The following is a 23,570-nucleotide window of genomic DNA, read 5'->3' on the forward strand; positions in this document are numbered from 1 at the left end:
CTGTCCTCTAGCTGGGTAAAAGGGGCTCGTCTCTCTGTCCTCTAGCTGGGTAAAAGGGGCTCGTCTCTCTGTCCTCTGGCTGGGTAAAAGGGGCTCGTCTCTCTGTCCTCTGGCTGGGTTAAAGGGGCTCGTCTCTCTGTCCTCTGGCTGGGTAAAAGGGGCTCGTCTCTCTGTCCTCTGGCTGGGTAAAAGGGGCTCGTCTCTCTGTCCTCTGGCTGGGCAGACAGGGGCTCGTCTCTCTGTCCTCCGGCTGGGCAGACAGGGGCTCGTCTCTCTGACGTAGGTCCAGCATACACAGCGTAGCTAAGTGAGCTAAAGGTTATTGTAGGCTGTGCACACTGGGTACAGTAATGATATGGGTCATGATGTTACACTTAACACTGACAGTCAAGTTGACAGAGGTATTGCTCAGTGGTCAATACACAGATGTGTTAAATTACACATTTCCCTTTCCTTCCTTCCTCCCTCCCTTGCTTCCGCCCTCCCTCTCTCCCTCCATCCATCACATCACACAGAATATCTGTCAACACTTTAATATTCTCGTTTTGATCAATGACAAATGACATGTGAAAACACCAAACAGTGAGGTGACCTAGCTCCTCTAATTCACAACTCTGTACCTGTGCTGTACTAGACTTGGTCTTACACCTACTTGACAAACCCATATGACTCTGTCCTAAATGGCTGTATTCCCTATACAGTGCACTACTTGTTGTCCCTATGGGATGGGAGCTGGTCAAATGTAAAGCAGTACATAGGCAATAGGGTCCCATTTTGGACTCATACAGCCATTCTACAGCTCTGTTACTTCTCCAGTGTTCCAAAACTTCAGACAATAAAAACACAATGACAAGATTCCATTTTCCTTTTCACTTAAAACATTCAGGAATGCGAATCATAACGTGCGTACAATTCATATAAATTAAAATTACATTACTAAAGAAAAGGAATGAGATGAAGTTTTTAAAAACTAAAGAAAAAAATCAGTACCGCCCCAGTTGAAGAATGGTTAGTTAGTGTGTCTCCAGATGAAATATGACACACACACACACACACACACACTCGCCTACACACTACTACACTGACTCTTTCTGTGGTACTGGGTTATAAACACACATAACATCCAACAGTCTAGTGATCAATAAACATCTGTGTGAGTAGTGTTCATCAGTGATGACTAACTAGTATACTCATTACAATAGCTACACTAACTAGTATACTAGTTACAGTAGCTACACTAACTAACTAGTATACTAGTTACAGTAGCTACACTAACTAGTATACTTGTTACAGTAGCTACACTAACTAGTATACTTGTTACAGTAGCTACACTAACTAGTATACTTGTTACAGTAGCTACACTAACTAACTAGTATACTCATTACAATAGCTACACTAACTAACTGGTATACTTGTTACAGTAGCTACACTAACTAACTAGTATACTAGTTACAGTAGCTATCCTAACTACACTGAACAAAATTATAAACACAACATGTAAAGTGTTGGTCCCATGTTTCATGAGCTGAAATAAAAGATCCCTAAAATGTTCCATAAGCACGAAAACCTTATTCTCTCTCTTTGTTTCATCCCTGTTAATGAGCATTTCTTCTTTGCCAAGATAATCCATCCACCTGACAGGTGTGGCATATCAAGAAGCTGATTTAACAGCATGATCATTACACAGGTGCTCCTTGTGCTGGGAACAATAAAAGGCCACTCTAAAATGTGCAGTTTTGTAACAACACAATGCCACAGATTTTGAGGGAGCGTGCAATTGGCATGCTTACTGCAGGAATGTCCACCAGAGCTGTTGCCAAATAATTTAATGTTCATTTCTCTACCATAAGCTGCCGCCAACGTAATTTTAGAGATTATGGTAGTATATCCAAATGGTCTCATAACCGCAGACCACATGTATGGCGTTGTGTGGGTGAGTGGTTTGCTGATGTCAACAGAGTGCCCCATGGTGGCGGTGGGGTTATGGTATGGGCAGGCATAAGCTACGGACAACAAACACAATGTGCATTCAAATTGCCATCGATAAAATGCAAGAGTTATTACACTACCGTTAAAAAGTTTGGGGTCACTTAGAAATGTCCTTGTTTTGGACAAAAAAATATATTTTTCTTTCAATTAAAATAACATCAAATTGATCAGAAATACAGTGTAGACATTGTTAATGTTGTAAATGACTATTGTAGCTGTAAACGGCAGATTTTTAATAGAATTTCTACATAGGCGTACAGAGGCCCATTATCAGCAACCATCACTCCTGTGTTCCAATGGCACGTTGTGTTAGCTAATCCAAGTTTATCATTTTAAAAGGCTAATTGATCATTAGAAAACCATTTTGCCATTGTGTTAGCACAGCTGAAAACTCTTGTATTGTTTCTTTAAATCAACACAACTGGCCTTCATTTGACTAGTTGAGTATCTGGAGCATCAGCATTTGTGGGTTCTATTACAGGTTCAAAACCGCCAGAAACAAATAACTTTCTTCTGAAACCCGTCAGTCTATTCTTGTTCTGATAAATGAAGGCTATTCCATGCGAGAAATTGCCAAGAAACTGAAGATCTCGTACACCGCTTTGTACTACTCCCTTCACACAAGAGCGCAAACTGTCTCTAACCAGAATAGAAAGAGGAGTGGGAGGCCCCGAAGCACAACTGAGCAAGAAGAGTACATAAGAGTGTTTAGTTTGAGAAAAGTCCTCAACTGGCAGCTTCATTAAATAGTACCCGCAAAACACCAGTCTCAACGTCAAAAGTGAAGAGGCGACTCCGGATGCTGGCCTTCTAGGCAGAATTGCAAAGAAAAAGCCATATCTCAGACTGGCCAATAAAAATAAAAGATTATGACGGGCAAAAGAACAGACACTGGAGAGAGGAACTCTGCCTAGAAGGCCAGCATTCCGGAGTCGCCTCTTCACTGTTGATGTCGAGACTGGTGTTTTGCGGGTACTATTAATGAAGCTGCCAGTTGAGGACTTTTGTGGCTTCTGTTTCTCAAACCAGACACTCTAATGTACTTGTCCTCTTGCTCAGTTGTGCACCGGGGCCTCCCACTCCTCTTTCTATTCTGGTTAGAGACAGTTTGCGCTGTAATGTGAAGGGAGTAGTACACAGTATTGTACAAGATCTTCAGTTTCTTGTCAATTTCTCGCATGGAATAGTCTTCATTTACAAGAATAGACTGATGAGTTTCAGAAGAAAGTTATTTGTTTCTGGCCATTTTGAGCCTGTAATCAAACCCACAAATGCTGATGCTCCAGATACTCAACTAGTCTAAAGAAGGCCAGTTTTATTGCTTCTTTAAATCAGAACAACAGTTTTCAGCTGTGCTAACATAATTGCAAAAGGGTTTTCTAATGATCAATTAGCCTTTTAAAATGATAAACTTGGATTAGCTAACACAACGTGCCATTGGAACACAGGAGTGGTGATAATGGGCCTCCGTAAGCCTATGTAGATATCCATTAAAAATCTGCCGTTTCCAGCTACAATAGTCATTTACAACATTAATAATGTCAAAACTGTATTTCTGATCAATTTTGTTATTTTTACTTTTCTTTCAAAAACAAGGACATTTCTAAGTGACCCCAAACTTTTGAACGGTAGTGTACGTGATGAGATCCTGAGGCTCATTGTTGTGCAATCACCTCATGTTTCAGCATGATCTGTATACAATTTCTGGACCCTGAAAATGTCCCAGTTCTTCCATAGCCTGCATACTCAGACATCTCACCCATTGAGCATGTTTGGGATGCTCTGGATCGACGTGTACAACATCGTGTTCCAGTTGCAGCTAATATCCAGCAACTTCGCACAGCTATTGAAGAGGAGTGGGACAACATTCCACAGGCCACCATCAACTGCCTGATCAACTCTATATGAAGTAGATGTGTCGCGCTGCCTGAGCCAAATGGTGGTCAGACCAAATACTGGCTGGTTTTCTGATCCACGCCCCTCTTTTTTTTTTTTTAAGATATGTGATGCCTATAAGTATTCCCAGTCATGTGAAATCCATGTACTAGGGCTAAATGAATTTATTTAAATTTACTGATTTCCTTATATGAACTGTAACTCTGTAAAATCTTTGAAATTGTTGCATGTTGCATTTAGATTTTTGTTCAGTATATTATCTACATTTCCAGACACTGTGATAGCTAGGTGGTCAAATGAACAGCTGAACCATTCAACCAACCTGTCCAGATACAGTTCATCTCCTGGTGAATGTGTGTGGTGGATAGTGTCTGTAGGTGTCCATTCAAGTATCAGTCCAAGGCGTCTGTGAAGAGTTTCACAGGCTGCATCCAAAATGGCACCCTATTCCCTAATTTAGTGCCCTACTTTTGACCAGACCCCTAGTGCACTATATAGGGTATAGGCTGCCATTTTAGATGCAGTGACAGACTCCATCTCCACAGACACATGGAGGAGTAGTGAGTGGAGGGAGGGAGGGACCAACAGATACAGAGGAAGACAAGGAGATGAAGAGACAAGGAGACGAAGAGACAAGGAGACGAAGAGACAAGGAGAAGTAGACAAGGGGACGAAGAGAGGAAGCAACTTTAGACTATTGAGATGTACCCTTTAAATCTCAGCCAAACACTCCAGTCCATTCGTCTCCGCTTTACACACTTCAATCCTCTTGGTTCACACTCTTGGCCTCTAGTTCTTCACCAGTCACAACCTCCTCTAGTTCCTCTACACTTCACATACATGTCTCTTTCTCCTGGTCCTCTGCCACTCTAATCCCCACTGGTCCTCTCCCACGCTCCTCTCCCCCTCCAATCCCCACTGGTCCTCTCCCCCTCCAATCCCCACTGGTCCTCTCCCCCTCCAATCCCCACTGGTCCTCTCCCCCTCCAATCCCCACTGGTCCTCTCCCCCTCCAATCCCCACTGGTCCTCTCCCCCTCCAATCCCCACTGATCCTCTCCCACTCTGCTCTTACAGTCCTTTCTTCACTCCTGGTGCTGTGTCCTCTCTCTAAACAGATCCAAACTCCTCCATCCAGGCCTGGTACTTCTCCAAGTCGGCAGCGGAGACAGACTTGGAGATCTTCTTCAAGGTAATTGTGAAGTCGTCCATGGTGACAGGCATCTGAAGCTCTTCTTTAGACAGAGCTCTGATCTCCTCTGGAGAGAGGCCCTGGATACGCCGACGCATAGCCATCATAGACGCATCTCTGTGGGGGCAGACACACATGGCACACTCAGAGACAGAGACAGTTTATTTAACGGTAGATGCGTTCTTCATACAGAGCTCTGATCTCAACACAAAAAAACCTGGATACAGTGCATTCAGAAAGTATTCAGACCCCTTGACTTTTTCCACATTTTATTACGTTACAGCCTTATTAAATATTATTAAATTGTTTTTTCCCCCTCATCAATCAAGCCAAAATTCTGCATTATACAAAACAGGTTTTTAGAAATATTTGCACCTTTGGCAGCGATTACAGCCGTCTTCATGGGTTTGACGCTACAAGCTTGGCACACCTGTATTTGAGGGGTTTCTCCCATTCTTCTCTGCAGATCCTCAAAGTCTGTCAGGTTGGATGGGGAGCGTCGCTGCACAGCTATTTTCAGGTCTCTCCAGAGATGTTAAAAATCGGGTTTAAGTCCGGGCTCTGGCTGGGCCACTCAAGGACATTCAGAGAGTTGTCCTGAAGCCACTCCTGGGTTGTCTTGGCTGTGTGCTTAGAGTTGTTGTCCTGTTGGAAGGTGAACATTTGTCCCAGTCTGAGGTTTTCATTAAGGATCTCTCTGATCATCTTTCCCTCAATCTTGACTAGTCTCCCAGTCCTTGCCGCTGAAAAATATCCCTACAGCATGATGTTGCCACCACCATGTTTCACCGTAAGGATGGTGCCAGGTTTCCTCCAGACGTGACGCTTGGCATTCAGGCCAAAGAGTTCAATCTTGGTTTCATCAGACCAGAAAATCTTGTTTCTCATGGACAGAGTCCTTTAGGTGCCTTAAGGCAAACTCCAAGCATTTTACTGAGGAGTGGCTTCCGTCTGGCCACTCTACCATAAAGGCCTGATTGGTGGAGTGCTGCAGAGAGGGTTGTCCTTCTGGAAGATTCTCCCATCTCCACAGAGGAACTCTGGAGCTCTGTCAGAGTGACCATCAGGTTCTTGGTCACCTCCCTGACGAAAGCCCTTCTCCCGCGATTGCTCAGTTTGCCGGGCGGCCAGCTCTAGGAAGAGTCTTGGTGGTTCCAAACTTCTTCCATTTAAGAATGACGGAGGCCACGGTGTTCTTGGGGCCCTTCAATGCTGCAGAAATGTTTTGGTACCCTTCCCCAGATCTATGCCTCTACACAATCCTATCTCTGAGCTCTACGGACAATTCTTAGATCTCATGGCTTGGTTTTTGCTCTGACATGCACTGTCAACTGTGGGACCTTGTATAGACAGGTGTGTGCCCTTCCAAATCATGTCCATCAATTGAAATTACCACAGATGGACTCCAATCAAGTTGTAGAAACATGATGATCAATGTAAACAGGATGCACCTGAGCTCAATTTCAAGTCTCATAGCAAAGGGTCTGAATACTTACGTAAATAAGGCATCTTATTTTTAATCAACGTGTAGAAATGTCTAAAAACCTATTTTTGCTTTAAGTAATTGTTTAAAAAAAAAACATTTTAGAGTAAGGCTGTAACGTAACAAAATGTGGATTACATCAAGGGGTCTTAATAATTTCCGAATGTACGCATAACTAAAATGTAATGCACACATCTAATGGGTCACATACAGAGGCCTGACCTCCTGAGGACACATTGTTGTCCCTCTCTCTCCCTTCCCTCTCCACCCCCCCCTCCCTCCCTCTGTGGACTCAACTCTCTCTGTTATATAAAGGGTGTGTTCAGGGGATGCCCCTGGCCAAGAGCCATGACTGTGACCTTAGCTCACACACACACACACACACACACACACACACACACACACACACCAATGCCGCACAACTAGTCACGACTCACAAGGGTCAGTCATGGGAACAGTCTCACAAGAACACTAAAAATGAATTACCATTCAAAATCCTATTTTCCCTAACCTGTAACCCTAATCCTAACCCTAACCCTTTATGCTAACACTAAACTTAACCCTGAACCTAACCACTAACCCCTTACCCTAAACTAAACCCTAACCACTAACCCCTTGCCCTAAACTTAACCCCTTACCCTAACCTCTATAGTTTTTGTCCTCATGGGTATATGGGAAATGTCCCCATGAGGGAGAATGTTCCTTGTTTTACTAGCCTAAAGTCCCCAAAAGGATAGAATAACCCCCCACACACACACACACACACACACACACACACACACACACACACACACACACACACACACACACACACACACACACACACACACACACACACACTACACCTGCAGACGTTGGTGATGTCAGCTCCAGAGTATCCATCTATCTTGTCAGCGATGAGAGCCAGGTCCACATCATCAGCCACATCCACCTCCTTTAGACTGATCCCCAGCAGCTCAGCACGACCCACAGCTACACACACACACAGGAATGGGGGTTAACAACACACCCTACAGCTAAAGACATACAGGTATAACTGTACAACAATGTGAATGTTCTGCACAACAGATACATTTTAACAATAGGTTAATATGCAAGACATGTGTATGAAACAGGATCTCCGCATCTTAGGTTCAGGGTAAGGGTAGAGGTTAGGGTTGAAAGGTTAAAGGTCACCTGTAGGCAGGAGGATATAGATCAGAGGTTAGGTTTAAAAGGTGAGGGGTCAGAGGTCACCTGTAGGCAGTGGGATGTAGATTCTCTTCTCCAGTCGTCTCCGTAGTGCCTCGTCGATGTCCCAGGGGAAGTTAGTAGCAGCCAGAACCATCACCATCTTAGAGGGATCGTCATTCTCTGAAGCTCCCCCCACACCTGGATAACAATGGTACAGTCAGATAGCTCTCCTTACACCTGGATAACAATGGTACAGTCAGATAGCTCTCCTTACACCTGGATAACAATGGTACAGTCAGATAGCTCTCCTTACACCTGGATAACAATGGTACAGTCAGATAGCTCTCCTTACACCTGGATAACAATGGTACAGTCAGATAGCTCTCCTTACACCTGGATAACAATGGTACAGTCAGATAGCTCTCCTTACACCTGGATAACAATGCTACAGTCAGATAGCTCTCCTTACACCTGGATAACAATGGTACAGTCTGATAGCTCTCCTTACACCTGGATAACAATGGTACAGTCTGATAGCTCTCCTTACACCTGGATAACAATGGTACAGTCAGATAGCTCTCCTTACACCTGGATAACAATGGTACAGTCTGATAGCTCTCCTTACACCTGGATAACAATGGTACAGTCTGATAGCTCTCCTTACACCTGGATAACAATGGTACAGTCAGATAGCTCTCCTTACACCTGGATAACAATGGTACAGTCAGATAGCTCTCCTTACACCTGGATAACAATGGTACAGTCAGATAGCTCTCCTTACACCTGGATAACAATGGTACAGTCTGATAGCTCTCCTTACACCTGGATAACAATGGTACAGTCTGATAGCTCTCCTTACACCTGGATAACAATGGTACAGTCTGATAGCTCTCCTTACACCTGGATAACAATGGTACAGTCAGATAGCTCTCCTTACACCTGGATAACAATGGTACAGTCTGATAGCTCTCCTTACACCTGGATAACAATGGTACAGTCTGATAGCTCTCCTTACACCTGGATAACAATGGTACAGTCAGATAGCTCTCCTTACACCTGGATAACAATGGTACAGTCTGATAGCTCTCCTTACACCTGGATAACAATGGTACAGTCTGATAGCTCTCCTTACACCTGGATAACAATGGTACAGTCAGATAGCTCTCCTTACACCTGGATAACAATGGTACAGTCTGATAGCTCTCCTTACACCTGGATAACAATGGTACAGTCAGATAGCTCTCCTTACACCTGGATAACAATGGTACAGTCTGATAGCTCTCCTTACACCTGGATAACAATGGTACAGTCAGATAGCTCTCCTTACACCTGGATAACAATGGTACAGTCAGATAGCTCTCCTTACACCTGGATATCAGACTGTAGCATTGTTATCCAGGTGTAAGGAGAGCTAACAATGGTACAGTCTGATAGCTCTCCCTACATCTGGACAACAACGGTACAGTCAGACACTTTTCGCCAAAAACACACCTCAGCAGCCGAGCTAGAAACAACATATTCAGAAATCAGTGAACTCTCGCTTTCTCCCTCTGCCCCACCATCTCCTCCTTCCTTCCTCCAGCTTCTCTCACCGTCCATCTGTACCAGTATTTCTGACTTGACTCTGCGGCTGGCTTCGTGTTCGTCCGACTTCCCTCGACTCCCACAAATGGAGTCTATCTCATCTATGAAGATGGTGGTCGGGGCATAGAATCTCGCCTGGACACAAATGGAGAGAAAAGGTTCATTCAAAACAAAAGGTTCATTGAGGATTCCCCAGCAACCAGACAGAATTTTTTTCAACATCTATTCAACAAAACATGCTTATAATGATCTCTTCTATTAAAACATAGCTTTCTATCTTTTACATCTCTATGTCAACATCTTGTAGAACATGGTTCTGAAGAATGTTATTTAAAAAAAGCACAAAAACACACCCCACCTCTTCCTATAAGCAGACCTGTAGGGCCCCGTGTATTCTAGGCCCCCCCTCCCCCCCAAAAAAACAATTTACTGTAGAGAGTTAGAATACACAAGGTGTCATTTCAAAATGTGGTAGTGCATCAGCAGTTTTCCACTTGTTCTGTCAGTCACTCAATTATCCCACGTCAGCAAAAAAGAAAAGCAATATGGACTGCTAGGTAAGGTAGTCTAGTCAGCTATATAAACCTTGTACTAGGCTAATCATCTCCATATTACTGACCAGGCACGCAGGGGCATGTGCTCAGGGGCCCCCCATTGACTTTGTTAGTCAAAATCATACAGATGTCATATGAACATGGCAAAATGTGTAGAATTGCTGGGAATTTACTTTAACACTGTCCCACAAGATAGCACTAAAACGTTAATCTCACTTAGGTCCTCCGACGGTCTAGAGACAGCACTGCCCACATCATACACTCTCCAACCCAGAACCAAATGAAAATGTGAGAGCTGGCCTCAGAAAGTTGCTCATTTGGTTTTTCCATCCGTCACAAGAGACCACACACACACACAAAGACTCACCATCTCAAAGAGCAGGCGAACCAGTTTCTCAGACTCTCCTCTGTATTTGGAGGTGAGTGTGGAGGAGGATACGTTGAAGAAGGTGGTGCCACACTCTGTAGCCACGGCTTTAGCCAGCATGGTCTTCCCTGTCCCTGGTGGGCCCACCATCAACACACCCTGGTAGAGAGAAAGAGACACACACACCATATATTGCATACAGAGTGATCGTGCTGACAGTAGGCCAATCTTTTCCAATCTACATGAATTTCTACTGTACAGCATCACCACTTACAGGCCTGAGTGGTGTATGACAGAGCAGCCTCTGAATATCCATCCATACATGTCAACATTCAAAACTGTTCACTGTACTCATTCATTCACATGTAAGAAACCATGCATTCCTACACTACATAGTCTTCGTGTGACATACAGTGGGGCAAAAAAGTATTTAGTCAGCCACCAATTGTGCAAGTTCTCCCACTTAAAAAGATGAGAGGCCTGTAATTTTCATCATAGGCACACGTCAACTATGACAGACAAAATGAGAAAAAAAATCCAGAAAAATCACATTGTAGGATTTTTTATGAATTTATTTGCAAATTATGGTGGAAAATAAGTATTTGGTCACCTACAAACAAGCAAGATTTCTGGCTCTCACAGACCTGTAACTTCTTCTTTAAGAGGCTCCTCGGTCCTCCACTCATTACCTGTATTAATGGCACCTGTTTGAACTTGTTATCAGTATAAAAGACACCTGTCCACAACCTCAAACAGTCACACTCCAAACTCCACTATGGCCAAGACCAAAGAGCTGTCAAAGGACACCAGAAACAAAATTGTACACCTGCACCAGGCTGGGAAGACTGAATCTGCAATAGGTAGGCAGCTTGGTTTGAAGAAATCAACTGTGGGAGCAATTATTAGGAAATGGAAGACATACAAGACCACTGATAATCTCCCTCGATCTGGGGCTCCAGAACCATCACCATCTTAGAGGGATGGTGATCTGGCGCAAGATCTCACCCCGTGAGGTCAAAATGATCACAAGAACGGTGAGCAAAAATCCCAGAACCACACGGGGGGACCTAATGAATGACCTGCAGAGAGCTTGGACCAAAGTAACAAAGCCTACCATCAGTAACACACTACGCCACCAGGGACTCAAATCCTGCAGTGCCAGACGTGTCCCCCTGCTTAAGCCAGTACATGTCCAGGCCCGTCTGAAGTTTGCTAGAGAGCATTTGGATGATCCAGAAGAGGATTGGGATAATGTCATATGGTCAGATGAAACCAAAATAGAACTTTTTGGTAAAAACTCAACTCGTCGTGTTTGGAGGACAAAGAATGCTGAGTTGCATCCAAAGGACACCATACCTACTGTGAAACATGGGGGTGGAAACATCATGCTTTGGGGCTGTTTTTCTGCAAAGGGACCAGGACAACTGATCCGTGTAAAGGAAAGAATGGGGCCATGTATCGTGAGATTTTGAGTGAAAACCTCCTTCCATCAGCAAGGGCATTGAAGATGAAACGTGGCTGGGTCTTTCAGCATGACAATGATCCCAAACACACCGCCCAGGCAACGAAGGAGTGGCTTCGTAAGAAGCATTTCAAGGTCCTGGAGTGGCCTAGCCAGTCTCCAGATCTCAACCCCATAGAAAATCTTTGGAGGGAGTTGAAAGTCCGTGTTGCCCAGCGACAGCCCCAAAACGTCACTGCTCTAGAGGAGATCTGCATGGAGGAATGGGCCAAAATACCAGCAACAGTGTGTGAAAACCTTGTGAAGACTTACAGAAAACATTTGACCTGTGTCATTGCCAACAAAGGGTATATAACAAAGTATTGAGATAAACTTTTGTTATTGATTAATACTTATTTTCCACCATAATTTGCAAATAAATTCATTAAAAAATCCTACTCTGTCATAGTTGAAGTGTACCTATGATGAAAATTACAGGCCTCTCATCTTTTTAAGTGGGAGAACTTGCACAATTGGTGGCTGACTAAATACTTTTTTGCCCCACTGTATGTGTTCGGTTGTGACACTGAGACACCAATGAAATATTGACCCCCTAATCATGTGATTGGGCCTGAGGGCAAGGGCTCTAAATTAACGTTTTTCCATTGGTAGCACAGGTGCTCCTAACTTTAAAAAGTTAGGAGCACCACATAAAATCTACCAAAGGGTTGGTCAGTGTTTCCCAAGGCACCACTTGAATAGATGTTACATTTAGACAAAACATTTTTTAATAGATTGATTCAGAACATGCCATTGTACAAATAACATGCTGATCTACACCATTGGTAGCAACCAGCTAACATTTGTTTTGTCCTAGCTAGTGCATTTAGCTAAATGGTATTTAGCTAACCAGCTAGCTAGTTAGCGATATGCATTATGTCAGACACATGCCAGGTTCCTTATATTTGTATTTATTATGGATCCCCCATTAGGTGTTGCTGCCAAGGAAGCAGCTACTCTTCCTGGGGTCCAGCAACATTAAGGCAGTTATATACAATAAATAAAAAATATTACATGACATTTCATTACACATTAAGTGTGTTCCCTCAGGCAACTACTCTACTACCACATATCATCAATACAAAGTGCATGTGTGTAGAGTATGTGTCTTATCATGTTTATGTGTGTCTGTGTCTCTTCACATTCCCCGCTATTCCATAAGGTGTATTTTTATCTTTTTTTTAAATGTGATTCTACTGCTTGCATCAGTTACCTGATGTGGAATAGAATTCCATGTAGTACTGTGTGCCTCCCATAGTCTATTCTGGACTTGGGGACTGTGAAGAGACCTCTGGTGACATGCCTTGTGGGGTATGCATGGGTGTCCGAGCTGTGTGCCAGTAGTTTTAACAGACACCTCAATGCATTCAGCTTGTCGATCTCTCCTCCACTTTGAGCCATGAGAGACTTACAGTGGCAAGAAAAATAATGTGAACCCTTTGGAAATATCTGGATTTCTGCATAAATTGGTCATAAAATTTGATCTGATCTTCATCTAGGCCACAACAATAAAATAAAATTGTATTGGTCACATACACATGGTTAGCAGATGTTATTGTGAGTGTAGTGATATGCTTCTAGATCCGACAGTGCAGCAGTATCTAACAGGTAATACCTAACAACTTCCACTATAAAACCTAATACACACAATCTAGTAAAGGAATGGCATGAGAATATATACCTATAAAATATATGGATGAGCAGTGACAGAGCGGCTAAGATGCAACAGATTGTAAAGAATAATTAGTGAAGGAAACAGTATATACATATGAGATGAGTAATGCGAGATATGTAAACATTCTTAAAGTGGCATTATTAATGTGTCTACTGTTCCATTTATTAAAGTGGCCAATGATATCAAGTCTGTAAGTAGGCAGACGCCTCTCTGTGCTAGTGATGGCTGTTTAACAATCTGATGGCCTTGAGATAGAAGCTGTTTTTCAATCTCTCTGTCCCAGCTTTGATGCACCTGTACTGACCTCGCCTTCTGAAAGGAAGCGGGGTGAACAGGCAGTGGCTCGGGTGGTTATTGTCCTCGATGATCTTTTTGCCTTCCTGTGACATCGGGTGTTGTAGGTGTCCTGGAGGGCAGGTATTTTGCCCCCGGTGATGCGTTGTGCAGACCGCACCACCCTCTGGAGAGCCCTGCGGTTGTGGGCGGTGCAGTTAACGTACCAGGCGGTGATACAGCCCAACAGGATGCTCTCAATTGTGCATCTGTAGAAGTTGACAGTTTTCAGGTGACAAGCCAATTTATTTATTTTTTCAGCCTCTTGAGGTTGAAGAGGCGCTGTTGCGCCTTCTTCACCACACTGTCTGTGTAAGTGGACCATTTCAGTTTGTCGATGATATGTACACCGAGGAACTTAAACTTTCCTTCTTCTCCACTGCTGTCCTGTTGATGTGGATATGGGTTTGCTCCCTTTGCTCTTTTCTGAAGTCCATGACAAATGGACAAACACAGTCTGCTTAAACTAATCGGGTTGAGGTCAGGACTCTGACTGGAGCACTCCAGAAGGCGTATTTTCTTCTGTTGAAGCCATTCTGTTGTTTATTTACTTTTGTGTTTTGGGTCGTTGTCCTGTTGCATCACACAACTTCTGTTGCGCTTCAATTGGCGGACAGATAGCCTAACATTCGCCTGCAAAATCTCTTGATCAACGGAAAAATGAATTCCTCAGTTTATGATAGCAAGCTGTCCAGGTCCTGAGGCAGCCCCAAACCATGATGACCCTCCACCATACTTTACAGTTGGGATGAGGTTTTGATGTTGGTGTACTGTGCCTTTTTCCCCCCCCCACCACACATAGTGTTGTGTGTTCCTTCCAAACAACTCAACTGTAGTTTCATCTGTCCACAGAATATTTTGCCAGTAGCGCTGTGGAACATCAAGGTGCACTTTCGCAAACTTCAGACGTGGAGCAATGCTTTTTTTTGGACAGCAGTGGCTTCTTCCATGTTGTCCTCCCATCAACACCATTCTTGTTAAGTGTCATCAACTGAGATGTTAGCATGTTCCAGAGATTTCTGTAAGTCTGACACTCTAGGATTCTTCTTAACCTCATTGAGCATTCTGTGCTGTGCTCTTGCAGTCATCTTTGCAGGATGGCCACTCCTAGGGAGAGTAGCAACAGTGTTGAACTTTCTCCATTTATAAACAATTTATCTTACTTGGCCATGGTGGAGAGTTTGGAATCTGATTGATTGCTTCTGTGGACAGGTGTCTTTTTTACAGGTAACAAGCTGTGGTTAGGAGCACTCCCTTTAAGAGTGTGCTCCCAATCTCAGCTCATTACCTGTATAAAAGACACCTGGGAGACAGAAATCTTTCTGATTGAGAGGGGGTCAAATACTTATTTCCCTCATTAAAATGCAAATCAATTTATAACATTTCTGACATGCGTTTTTCTGGATATTTTTGTTGTTATTCTGTCTCTCACTGTTCAAATAAACCTACCATTAAAATTATAGACTGATCCTTTCTTTGTCAGTGGGCAAACGTACAAAATCAGCAGGGGATCAAATACTTTTTTCCCCCCACTGTAAATAGCGAATGGAGGACGCTTTTCCCACAGTTCATATTGATGCCAGCCAGGAAAGCTACTCCGGTTGTAAAGAGAAGCAACATGATTAATATTATGAGAAATAAATATAGTAGGCCAAGCCTATAGAAAGCTGATGGGATCCTCCTCTTTTTAATAGAAACTCTGTTTTCTCACACAATTGCATAGCCTATAGAAATGTACTATAATATGGGATTATAGAAACAGTTATTTCATTCCATGCATCAACCAGCTATGATGATCTGACTCTGGCTAAGCAACAGGTGATCCTATTCCACTCAAACTCTGAGTGCCAGGGCTCTCCTGGAGCGTTCATTTATTTACATTTCATTTGCATTGGCAGAGTGATTAGAGGGACAATAGAGCACTGAGTACCAGGCTGTTAGCGACCGGCCGTTAACAAGTTTGGTAGACTACTAATGACCATCAGCGGCATCAGACCGCAGTTTTGGAGAAGCCTAGTTACCGTGACTCAGCGGTCACATGGAATTTGCCTGTGGTCATGACTCCTGACTGCCGGTAATAAGGTCACATTACAGCCCCTACTGACCACTTCATACACGACTCCTCAAGGTACTCTTCTCTCATTGCCTTTTAAGTGTGTGTGTGTCAAATATATATATTTTTTCAGTAGATGTTAGTGTGAGTGTAGCGAAACGTGTGTGTGTGTCCTGCAGGGTAAAAAGGCTGTAGCAGAGGGAGCAGGGGATGGAGAGCTGAAGAAGTTTGATGGTTCGGGGTACGACAGTGACTTAGTGGAGGCACTGGAGAGAGACATCGTCTCCCGCAACCCCAACATACACTGGTACATTAAACACATCCTTGCTGACCTGTGTGTGTTTGTGTCACTCTGACTCACTCACTTTGTGTGTATCACTGTAGGTCTGACACATTGCTGGTGTGTGTGTGTGTGTGTGTGTGTGTGTGTGTGTGTGTGTGTGTGTGTGTGTGTGTGTGTTTACCTTCCAGGGTCGGCGTATACCCTTGAAGAAGTCTGGCATCCACATGGGCAGAACCACCGCTTCTCTCAGCAGCTTCTTAGCATCCTCCAGGTCAGCAATGTCCCCCCTGGAACACACACACACACCAGCAATGTGTCAGACCTACAGTGATACACACAAAGTGAGTGAGTCAGAGTGACACAAACACACACAGGTCAGCAAGGATGTGTTTAATGTACCAGTGTATGTTGGGGTTGCGGGAGACGATGTCTCTCTCCAGTGCCTCCACTAAGTCACTGTCGTACCCCGAACCATCAAACTTCTTCAGCTCTCCATCCCCTGCTCCCTCTGCTACAGCCTTTTTACCCTGCAGGACACACACACACGTTTAACACAAGTTTAACTTCCCCACCTTATACTCTTCTTACCCTGGGACAACAGACATGCGAGTTTAAGGGCCGGTTTCCCAGACACAGATCAAGTCTAGTCCTAGACTAAAAAAGTTATTTAAATAGAGATCGAGCATGATTTTCAGTCCAGGACTTCATGTGTCCAGGAAACCAGCCCTAACAGTGTAAGTGTAGTATCTCCAGCTGTACACTGACCTTGTCGTCTCTGACCTTGGTGCCTCGGGGGGCATCCCTGGGGGCAGGGCGGTCTGTTTTAGGGTTAGTCTGGCCCCTCCCTCCTGGAGCCCCTCTGGGCTGCATACCTGGAGAGTCCTTCCTCTGCTGGGGTTTCACCCCACTGTTAGGACGCTTCACTGCAGTAGGGGCCCTAAACACACACACACACGCATAGGGACACACAGAGACAGGCAGACACACACGCAGGGACACACAAACAGAGACAGGCAGACAGACACACAGGGACACACACAAACAGAGACAGGCAGACAGACAGACAGACAGACAGACAGACAGACAGACAGACAGACAGACAGACAGACAGACAGACAGACAGACAGACAGACAGACAGACAGACAGACATTTTCCATGAAGCAATCAAAGTCCAATCAGTGTAGCGAAACAGAACGTCAGTTTGAGAGATCATGGTGGCTGTACGATGCTACAGGGCCTATAGGCTATTTTAGAAAGTCATAAGACATACAGCTAGTGAATGAAACTATGCAGCATGTAACCTTTTTATGATGGTCCTGTCAATGTAATCATCATGCTATTCAGAAGATGTGTAGCCTACTCTCTGCCATGTGCTGCTGCAGCTGAACATACAATAGGAAGCAGCAGCTTGTCAACTTCAAGAGGGGATCATTTGGTTAAGTGGCATTTCCTCGTCTCATATCAGTGGATAACAACACACTGATATGTCCACACACACCACACAGTGTTAACGCTACAATACTCCACATGATGTTGCCTTAAGATAGTAACTTGAGCTCTGTACTTGTTTCTTTGTTAAAAATGAGACCTTACACAGCCAAAGTGCTGTTTACCCCATCAGATTTCCTTCTCTCCACTCAGTAATGGAGCTGGTTTGGGGGAACCAGGCACAAGTGATGAATAAGGTTGCCTGAGACCTGAAGAATTGTGTTAGGTCTCAGGCACTCCATGTACCTGTGCTCTGCAGGTGTGGGTGGGGGCCACACTGCAGGGTCTCTAGGCCCCTCCTCAGACTGAGGGACGGGGAAGTCAGCTGGCTTGTCCACCTTAAAACTCTCCAGAGTTCCCACAATGCCTTTCACCTGCTCATACTCCTCCAACAACTCCTGTCTCACCTAGAGCGAGAGAGAGCGAGAGAGGACATTTCAGTAACACTTTTAGCCAACCGGTACATCACATTATTTCTTGTTAAGCATGCATGAGCGTTCATAATGTCTTATTACCAATGCTTCTATGCTGCAACATGTATGTGTAATGCATGTGTTTGGGAGAGTCTCACCTGTTGCCACTTGACTTTGAGTGCAGGGTCTCTGAGGGCTTGGCCGTGTTTATGTATCTGCTGGATCACTCCCTGGTAGTAGACCATAGAGGAGTCATAGTTCCCCAGCAGAGCATACTCTCTGCCCTTCTTAGCGTTGTCACAGATCTCTGCCAGGTTCATCTTAAATGGAGGACAATGTCTCTGTGCTGGAACTGTCTGGCAGGGAAACAGAAGAAGGCTACATTAGGATGAAAGTTCTCCTTCGATCTTCAGGTCGAAATGTTGCACAATAAAACTGAAGCAATCATCATCAGTGTGCGGGTATCTCTCCCTTTCTTTAGTTGACTTGTTGTACCCTGCAAGTCACTACTCTGAAACTAAGCTATATTAGTAATGACATGATCTCAGCCCTGAGAATGTAAAAGTGACGCAAGTAAACCAAGATCATGGCATGGCTCACAGGCTTTACTAACAATGGGAACTGTTGTCAAACAGTAGTGAGAGCTCTGGGTTCCCTTTATCTTGCTCTACTGCTGGCTGTGTCATATGATCCCTTTCTTCAGTGTGTAGAGTTGGCTTGTCAGACTTACTATGTTCGGATTAGCTAGCTAACTAGCTAGCTACATACTATCTGAAATCAATTGACTGTTTGGACAGCCAGGGTTTGCAGATACTAGTTTCAATTGGAGTATGAGCAAACTCAAGAGTTAGATATAATAAACTGTATAGACTGGAGGACTAGGAGGTTATCACACCGTGATGGGCTAAGAGGTTACCAAACCGTGAGGGCTAAGAGGTTACCAAACCGTGAGGGGCTAAGAGGTTGCCAAACCGTGAGGGGCTAAGAGGTTGCCAAACCGTGAGGGGCTAAGAGGTTGCCAAACCGTGAGGGGCTAAGAGGTTACCAAACCGTGAGGGGCTAAGAGGTTACCAAACCGTGAGGGGCTAAGAGGTTATCAAACCGTGAGGGGCTAAGAGGTTACCAAACCGTGAGGGGCTAAGAGGTTACCACACCGTGAGGGGCTAAGAGGTTACCACACCGTGAGGGGCTAAGAGGTTATCACACCGTGAGGGGTTAAGAGGTTATCACACCGTGAGGGGTTAAGAGGTTATCACACCGTGAGGGGTTAAGAGGTTACCAAACCGTGAGGGGCTAAGAGGTTATCAAACCGTGAGGAGCTAAGAGGTTATCAGGACCGAGTTTGGGAAACCCTGTGCTAGACAAGCAGTAGGATCCCGGGTGGCAGCGGTCTAAGGCACTGCATCTCAGAGATTGAGGTGTCACTACAGACACCCTGGTTCAAATCCAGGCTGTATCACAACCCGGCCGTGATTGGGAGTCCCATAGGGCAGCGCACAATTGGCCCAGCGTCGTCCGGGTTTGGCCGGTGTAGGCCGTCATTGTAAATAACAATTTGTTCTTAACTGACCTGCCTAGATAAATATAATCTTATCCCATGGTAAGCAGGATGTCCTATAGTTGATAGCAGTGCCCCTTCATTCCGGTTACACTTGCATACCTTTCATTAACCATATATTCCTAGTAGCTAAACTAACTACATTAACTTCAAAGCCTATTTAATGTAGCACTACTTAATCCAGATGGGTTTCATAGTTAGCTAAAATAGCTAGCAAACATGATTTTTACAATGTAGCTAGCTAGCTTGCTAAGGTAAATATGTCAACCATTATCATTAGCATTACTAATGGGCTAGTATGTGAATCAACAATAATAACATCAGCAGGAAACATTTCAAAGAATGCACATTATCCATAAAATCTATCTTCGCAAATCAGGACCCTGGTCTTGTAGTTCAGACCCAGACATCTCTCCATCTATTTTGATCAGCAGTATGTGTAAAGAAAACAACATTTCCCATAAACCTCCAGTCAGTTACACCCCAAGCTTAGGCCAGATAACAAAACGGATCGCATGGCAAGAAAATACCCTCTCGTTTCGAATAAATTACGTCCGCGCAAGTATGGCACAAAAACCCAAAGACAAAGAAATAGCTAGTATTTACAACTCTGTGCATGAAAAGAATATGATTATACCTCAAAGAAAAGCACTTGTTTCTGTTGTTGTCTGCAGTAGTCCGTTAGACGGTGTTGTTACCATGGCCGCGGAGAGACGCCGTGTGGAGAATGACGATCATATGGGGGGGAAGAAGAGGAAGAGGCGGGGCCGCTGGACTTCATGGATGACGTCAGTCAACATCAAGAACAGAACAGACTGTCACAATATAATGACATGGGTATGCTTACAGAATTTTCACTACATTGTCTGGATTAAATTGTTTTATCGAAGCTGGAGGTTAAACAATGCATTCTTTGTACATCTTTGTTCTAGACTAGAGAGAGAGCAAGACAAAATGAATGGTGTTCCAAAAAATACACAAATACAAATTCCATCTAGACACCGTTGCCCTGGAGCTCACAAAAATATATACATACCTAGGCCTAAACATCAGCACCACAGGTAACTTCCACAAAGCTGTGAACAATCTGGGAGACAAGGCAAAAAGGGCCTTCTATGCCGTCAAAAGGAACATATAATTCCACATAACAATTAGGATCTGGCAAAAAATACTTGAATCAGTTATAGAACCCATTGCCCTTTATGGTTGTGAGGTCTGGGGTCCACTCACCAACCAAGAATTCACAAAATGGGACAAACACCAGAATTCTGCTAAAATATATTCTGTGTACAGTGTTAAACACCAAATAATGCATACAGAGCAGAATTAGGCCGATACCCGCTAATCAAAATCCAGAAAAAAGCCATTCAATTCTACAACCACCTAAAAGGAAGCGATTCCCAAACCTTCCATATCAAAGCCATCACCTACAGAGAGATGAACCTGGAGAAGAGTCCCCTAAGCAAGCTGGTCCTGAGGCTCTGTTCACAAACACAAACACACCCCACAGACCCCCAGGACAGCAACACAATTAGACAACCAAATCATGAGAAAACAAAAAGAGAATTACTTGACACATTGAAAATAATTTACAAAAAAACAGAGCAAACTAGAATGTTATTTGGCCCTAAACAGAGAGTACACAGTGGCAGAATACCTGACCACTGTGACTGACCCAAAATTAAGGAAAGCTTTGACTATGTACAGACTCAGTGAGCATAGCCTTGCTATAGAGAAAGGCCGCCATAGGCAGACCTGGCTCTCAAGAGAAGACGGGCTATTTGCACACTGCCCACAAAATTAAGTGGAAACTGAGCTGCACTTCCTAACCTCCTGCCAAATGTATGACCATTTTAGAGACACATATTTCCCTCAGATTACACAGAACCACAGGGAATTCGAAAAACAAATCCTATTTTGATAAACTCCCACATCTTTGGGTGAAATACCACAGTGTGCAATCACAGCAGCAAGATATGTGACCTGTTGCCACAAAAGGGCAACCAGTGAAAACCAAACACCAGTGTAAATACAACCCATATTTATGTTTATTTATTTTCCCTTTTTTTACTTCAACTATTTGCACATCGTTACAACACTGTATATAGACATAACATGACATTTGAAATGTCTTTATTATTTTGGAACTATTGTGAGTGTAATGTTTACTGTAAGTCTTTTATTGTTTATTTCACTTGCTTAGGCCATGTAAACATATGTTTCCCATGCCAATAAATCCCCTTAAATTGAAATTGAATTAATATGTTGTTCTCTGTGGTTCGACCCTTGAACAGTCATGCAGTGGCCTTATCTAGTTGTTTGAATGTTGATAGTGGATTAGGGTTACCTGTATGTCCTTGAAGGAAAGAAAAAAGCTGTGAAAGAAGAAGGTATGATTTTATTCACATAAAATAAATGTTATCATTTGTCAGAATAATTTCCTGACCTCTATTTCCAACTGATCAGAAAAAAAAACTCAAGGCCTGATTAGAAGTGATGTGTTCAATCAGTTTATTGTTGTAACAATTTCACTACGACATTCCTGTGAACACTGACATGGGTTATAATTACAATTGGCATAATCGAAAACACATTAGGAACACGTTGATGTCAGGCCATTGTCCATTTCAACACTGGAAAGCTGTACAGTAGCCCTCCGCAGTGCTGTGGAGGTAGTTAGTTAGGAGCAAAGGAAACATTATTCTGAATCTGAAATCAAAAACACATTTGGAAATGGTGTAGACACGGTGCAGCTGGCTATATAAGTCTGCTTTTTTTTGGGGTCAAGACTCCAGGGCTACATCCCAAATGGCACCCTATTCCCTATATAGTGCCCTACTTTTGTCCAGATCCCTATGGGTCCTGGTCAAAAGTAGTGTACTTTAAAGGGAATAGGGTGCCATTTGGGAAGTGCATCATCCGAGCTGCCAGCACCAACCGCAGGAGGAAAAAAACACGCCTGGCCAAACCACGCCTGGCCAAACCACCCCTGACAAACAACGCCTGGCCAAACCACGCCTGGCCATTCCACGCCTGGCCAAACCACCCCTGGCCAAACCACCCCTGGCCATTCCACGCCTGGCCATTCCACGCCTGGCCAAACCACGCCTGGCCATTCCACGCCTGGCCAAACCACGCCTGGCCATTCCACGCCTGGCCATTCCACGCCTGGCCAAACCACGCCTGGCCATTCCACGCCTGGCCAAACCACGCCTGGCCATTCCACGCCTGGCCATTCCACGCCTGGCCATTCCACGCCTGGCCAAACCACCCCTGGCCAAACCACCCCTGGCCATTCCACGCCTGGCCATTCCACGCCTGGCCAAACCACGCCTGGCCATTCCACGCCTGGCCAAACCACGCCTGGCCATTCCACGCCTGGCCATTCCACGCCTGGCCAAACCACGCCTGGCCAAACCACGCCTGGCCAAACCACACCTGACAAACCACACCTGGCCAAACCACACCTGGCCATTCCACGCCTGACAAACCACGCCTGGCCATTCCACACCTGGCCACTCCACGCCTGGCCATTCTAAGAAAAGACTTGAAATAGAAAGTTACATGCTATCAGAGCTGGTTTGTTTGTTCTGTTGTAAACCAATACAATAACTGCTCATATAACTAGTGTTATATTAACTTTTATTATTCCCACATATTTTAGCATCAATACCACAGAGAAAACCTATAATATCTTTGTCAATACTTCTGCAGTTCCAATAAATGTCCACTAGATGTCAATCCAGGCCCATGTATTGAGTGCAGTGTGAGTGAACAGCAGGAGGCTGGATTAGTGAGGCTTTGAAGCCCGCTGTCTGTCTGTTCTGTGGCGCTGTGTGCTGCCTGCCTGTCTGTTCTGTGGCGCTGTGTGCTGCCTACCTGTATGTATGTGGCTGTGGACTGCTGCTTTCAGACCTAGTCTGTCTACTCTGCTCTGCGCTAGCAGGATGATAGTCTCACAGAACAGCACAGTGAACTGCAACAGCTGAAAGGGAGTAGACCAGTAGTAGGCCACTACACAGAACCAG

The 23,570-nt window shown here is 44.3% G+C and overlaps 2 protein-coding genes across 3 annotated transcripts; one reads left to right on the forward strand and one right to left on the reverse strand.

Annotated features, from left to right (window-relative positions):
• Nucleotides 1-4,132: 4,132 nt before the first annotated feature.
• Nucleotides 4,133-20,340, reverse strand: katnal1 (katanin p60 subunit A-like 1). 2 transcript variants are annotated; one of them, XM_014129723.2, is made up of 11 exons: nt 20,180-20,340; nt 18,143-18,336; nt 17,818-17,978; nt 16,848-17,019; nt 16,482-16,609; nt 16,264-16,369; nt 10,238-10,396; nt 9,325-9,451; nt 7,796-7,930; nt 7,405-7,531; nt 4,133-5,193 (listed from the first exon to the last, which is right to left on the reverse strand). In XM_014129723.2, the coding sequence occupies exons 2-11, from the start codon at nt 18,302-18,304 to the stop codon at nt 4,995-4,997; spliced, it is 1,476 nt and encodes a 491-aa protein (XP_013985198.1). In that variant the 5' UTR covers nt 18,305-18,336; nt 20,180-20,340; the 3' UTR covers nt 4,133-4,994. The 2 variants fall into 2 exon arrangements, with proteins under 2 accessions (XP_013985198.1, XP_013985197.1); XM_014129722.2 differs by having other exon boundaries at nt 18,143-18,340; nt 20,180-20,312.
• Nucleotides 20,242-23,028, forward strand: LOC123725113 (repetitive proline-rich cell wall protein 2-like). Its single transcript, XM_045688903.1, has 2 exons — nt 20,242-20,379; nt 22,474-23,028. The coding sequence occupies exons 1-2, from the start codon at nt 20,242-20,244 to the stop codon at nt 23,026-23,028; spliced, it is 693 nt and encodes a 230-aa protein (XP_045544859.1).
• Nucleotides 23,029-23,570: the final 542 nt, after the last annotated feature.

The sequence above is a fragment of the Salmo salar genome, chromosome ssa11 (assembly GCF_905237065.1).
Source record: "Salmo salar chromosome ssa11, Ssal_v3.1, whole genome shotgun sequence".
Classification (NCBI taxonomy): Eukaryota; Metazoa; Chordata; class Actinopteri; order Salmoniformes; family Salmonidae; genus Salmo; species Salmo salar.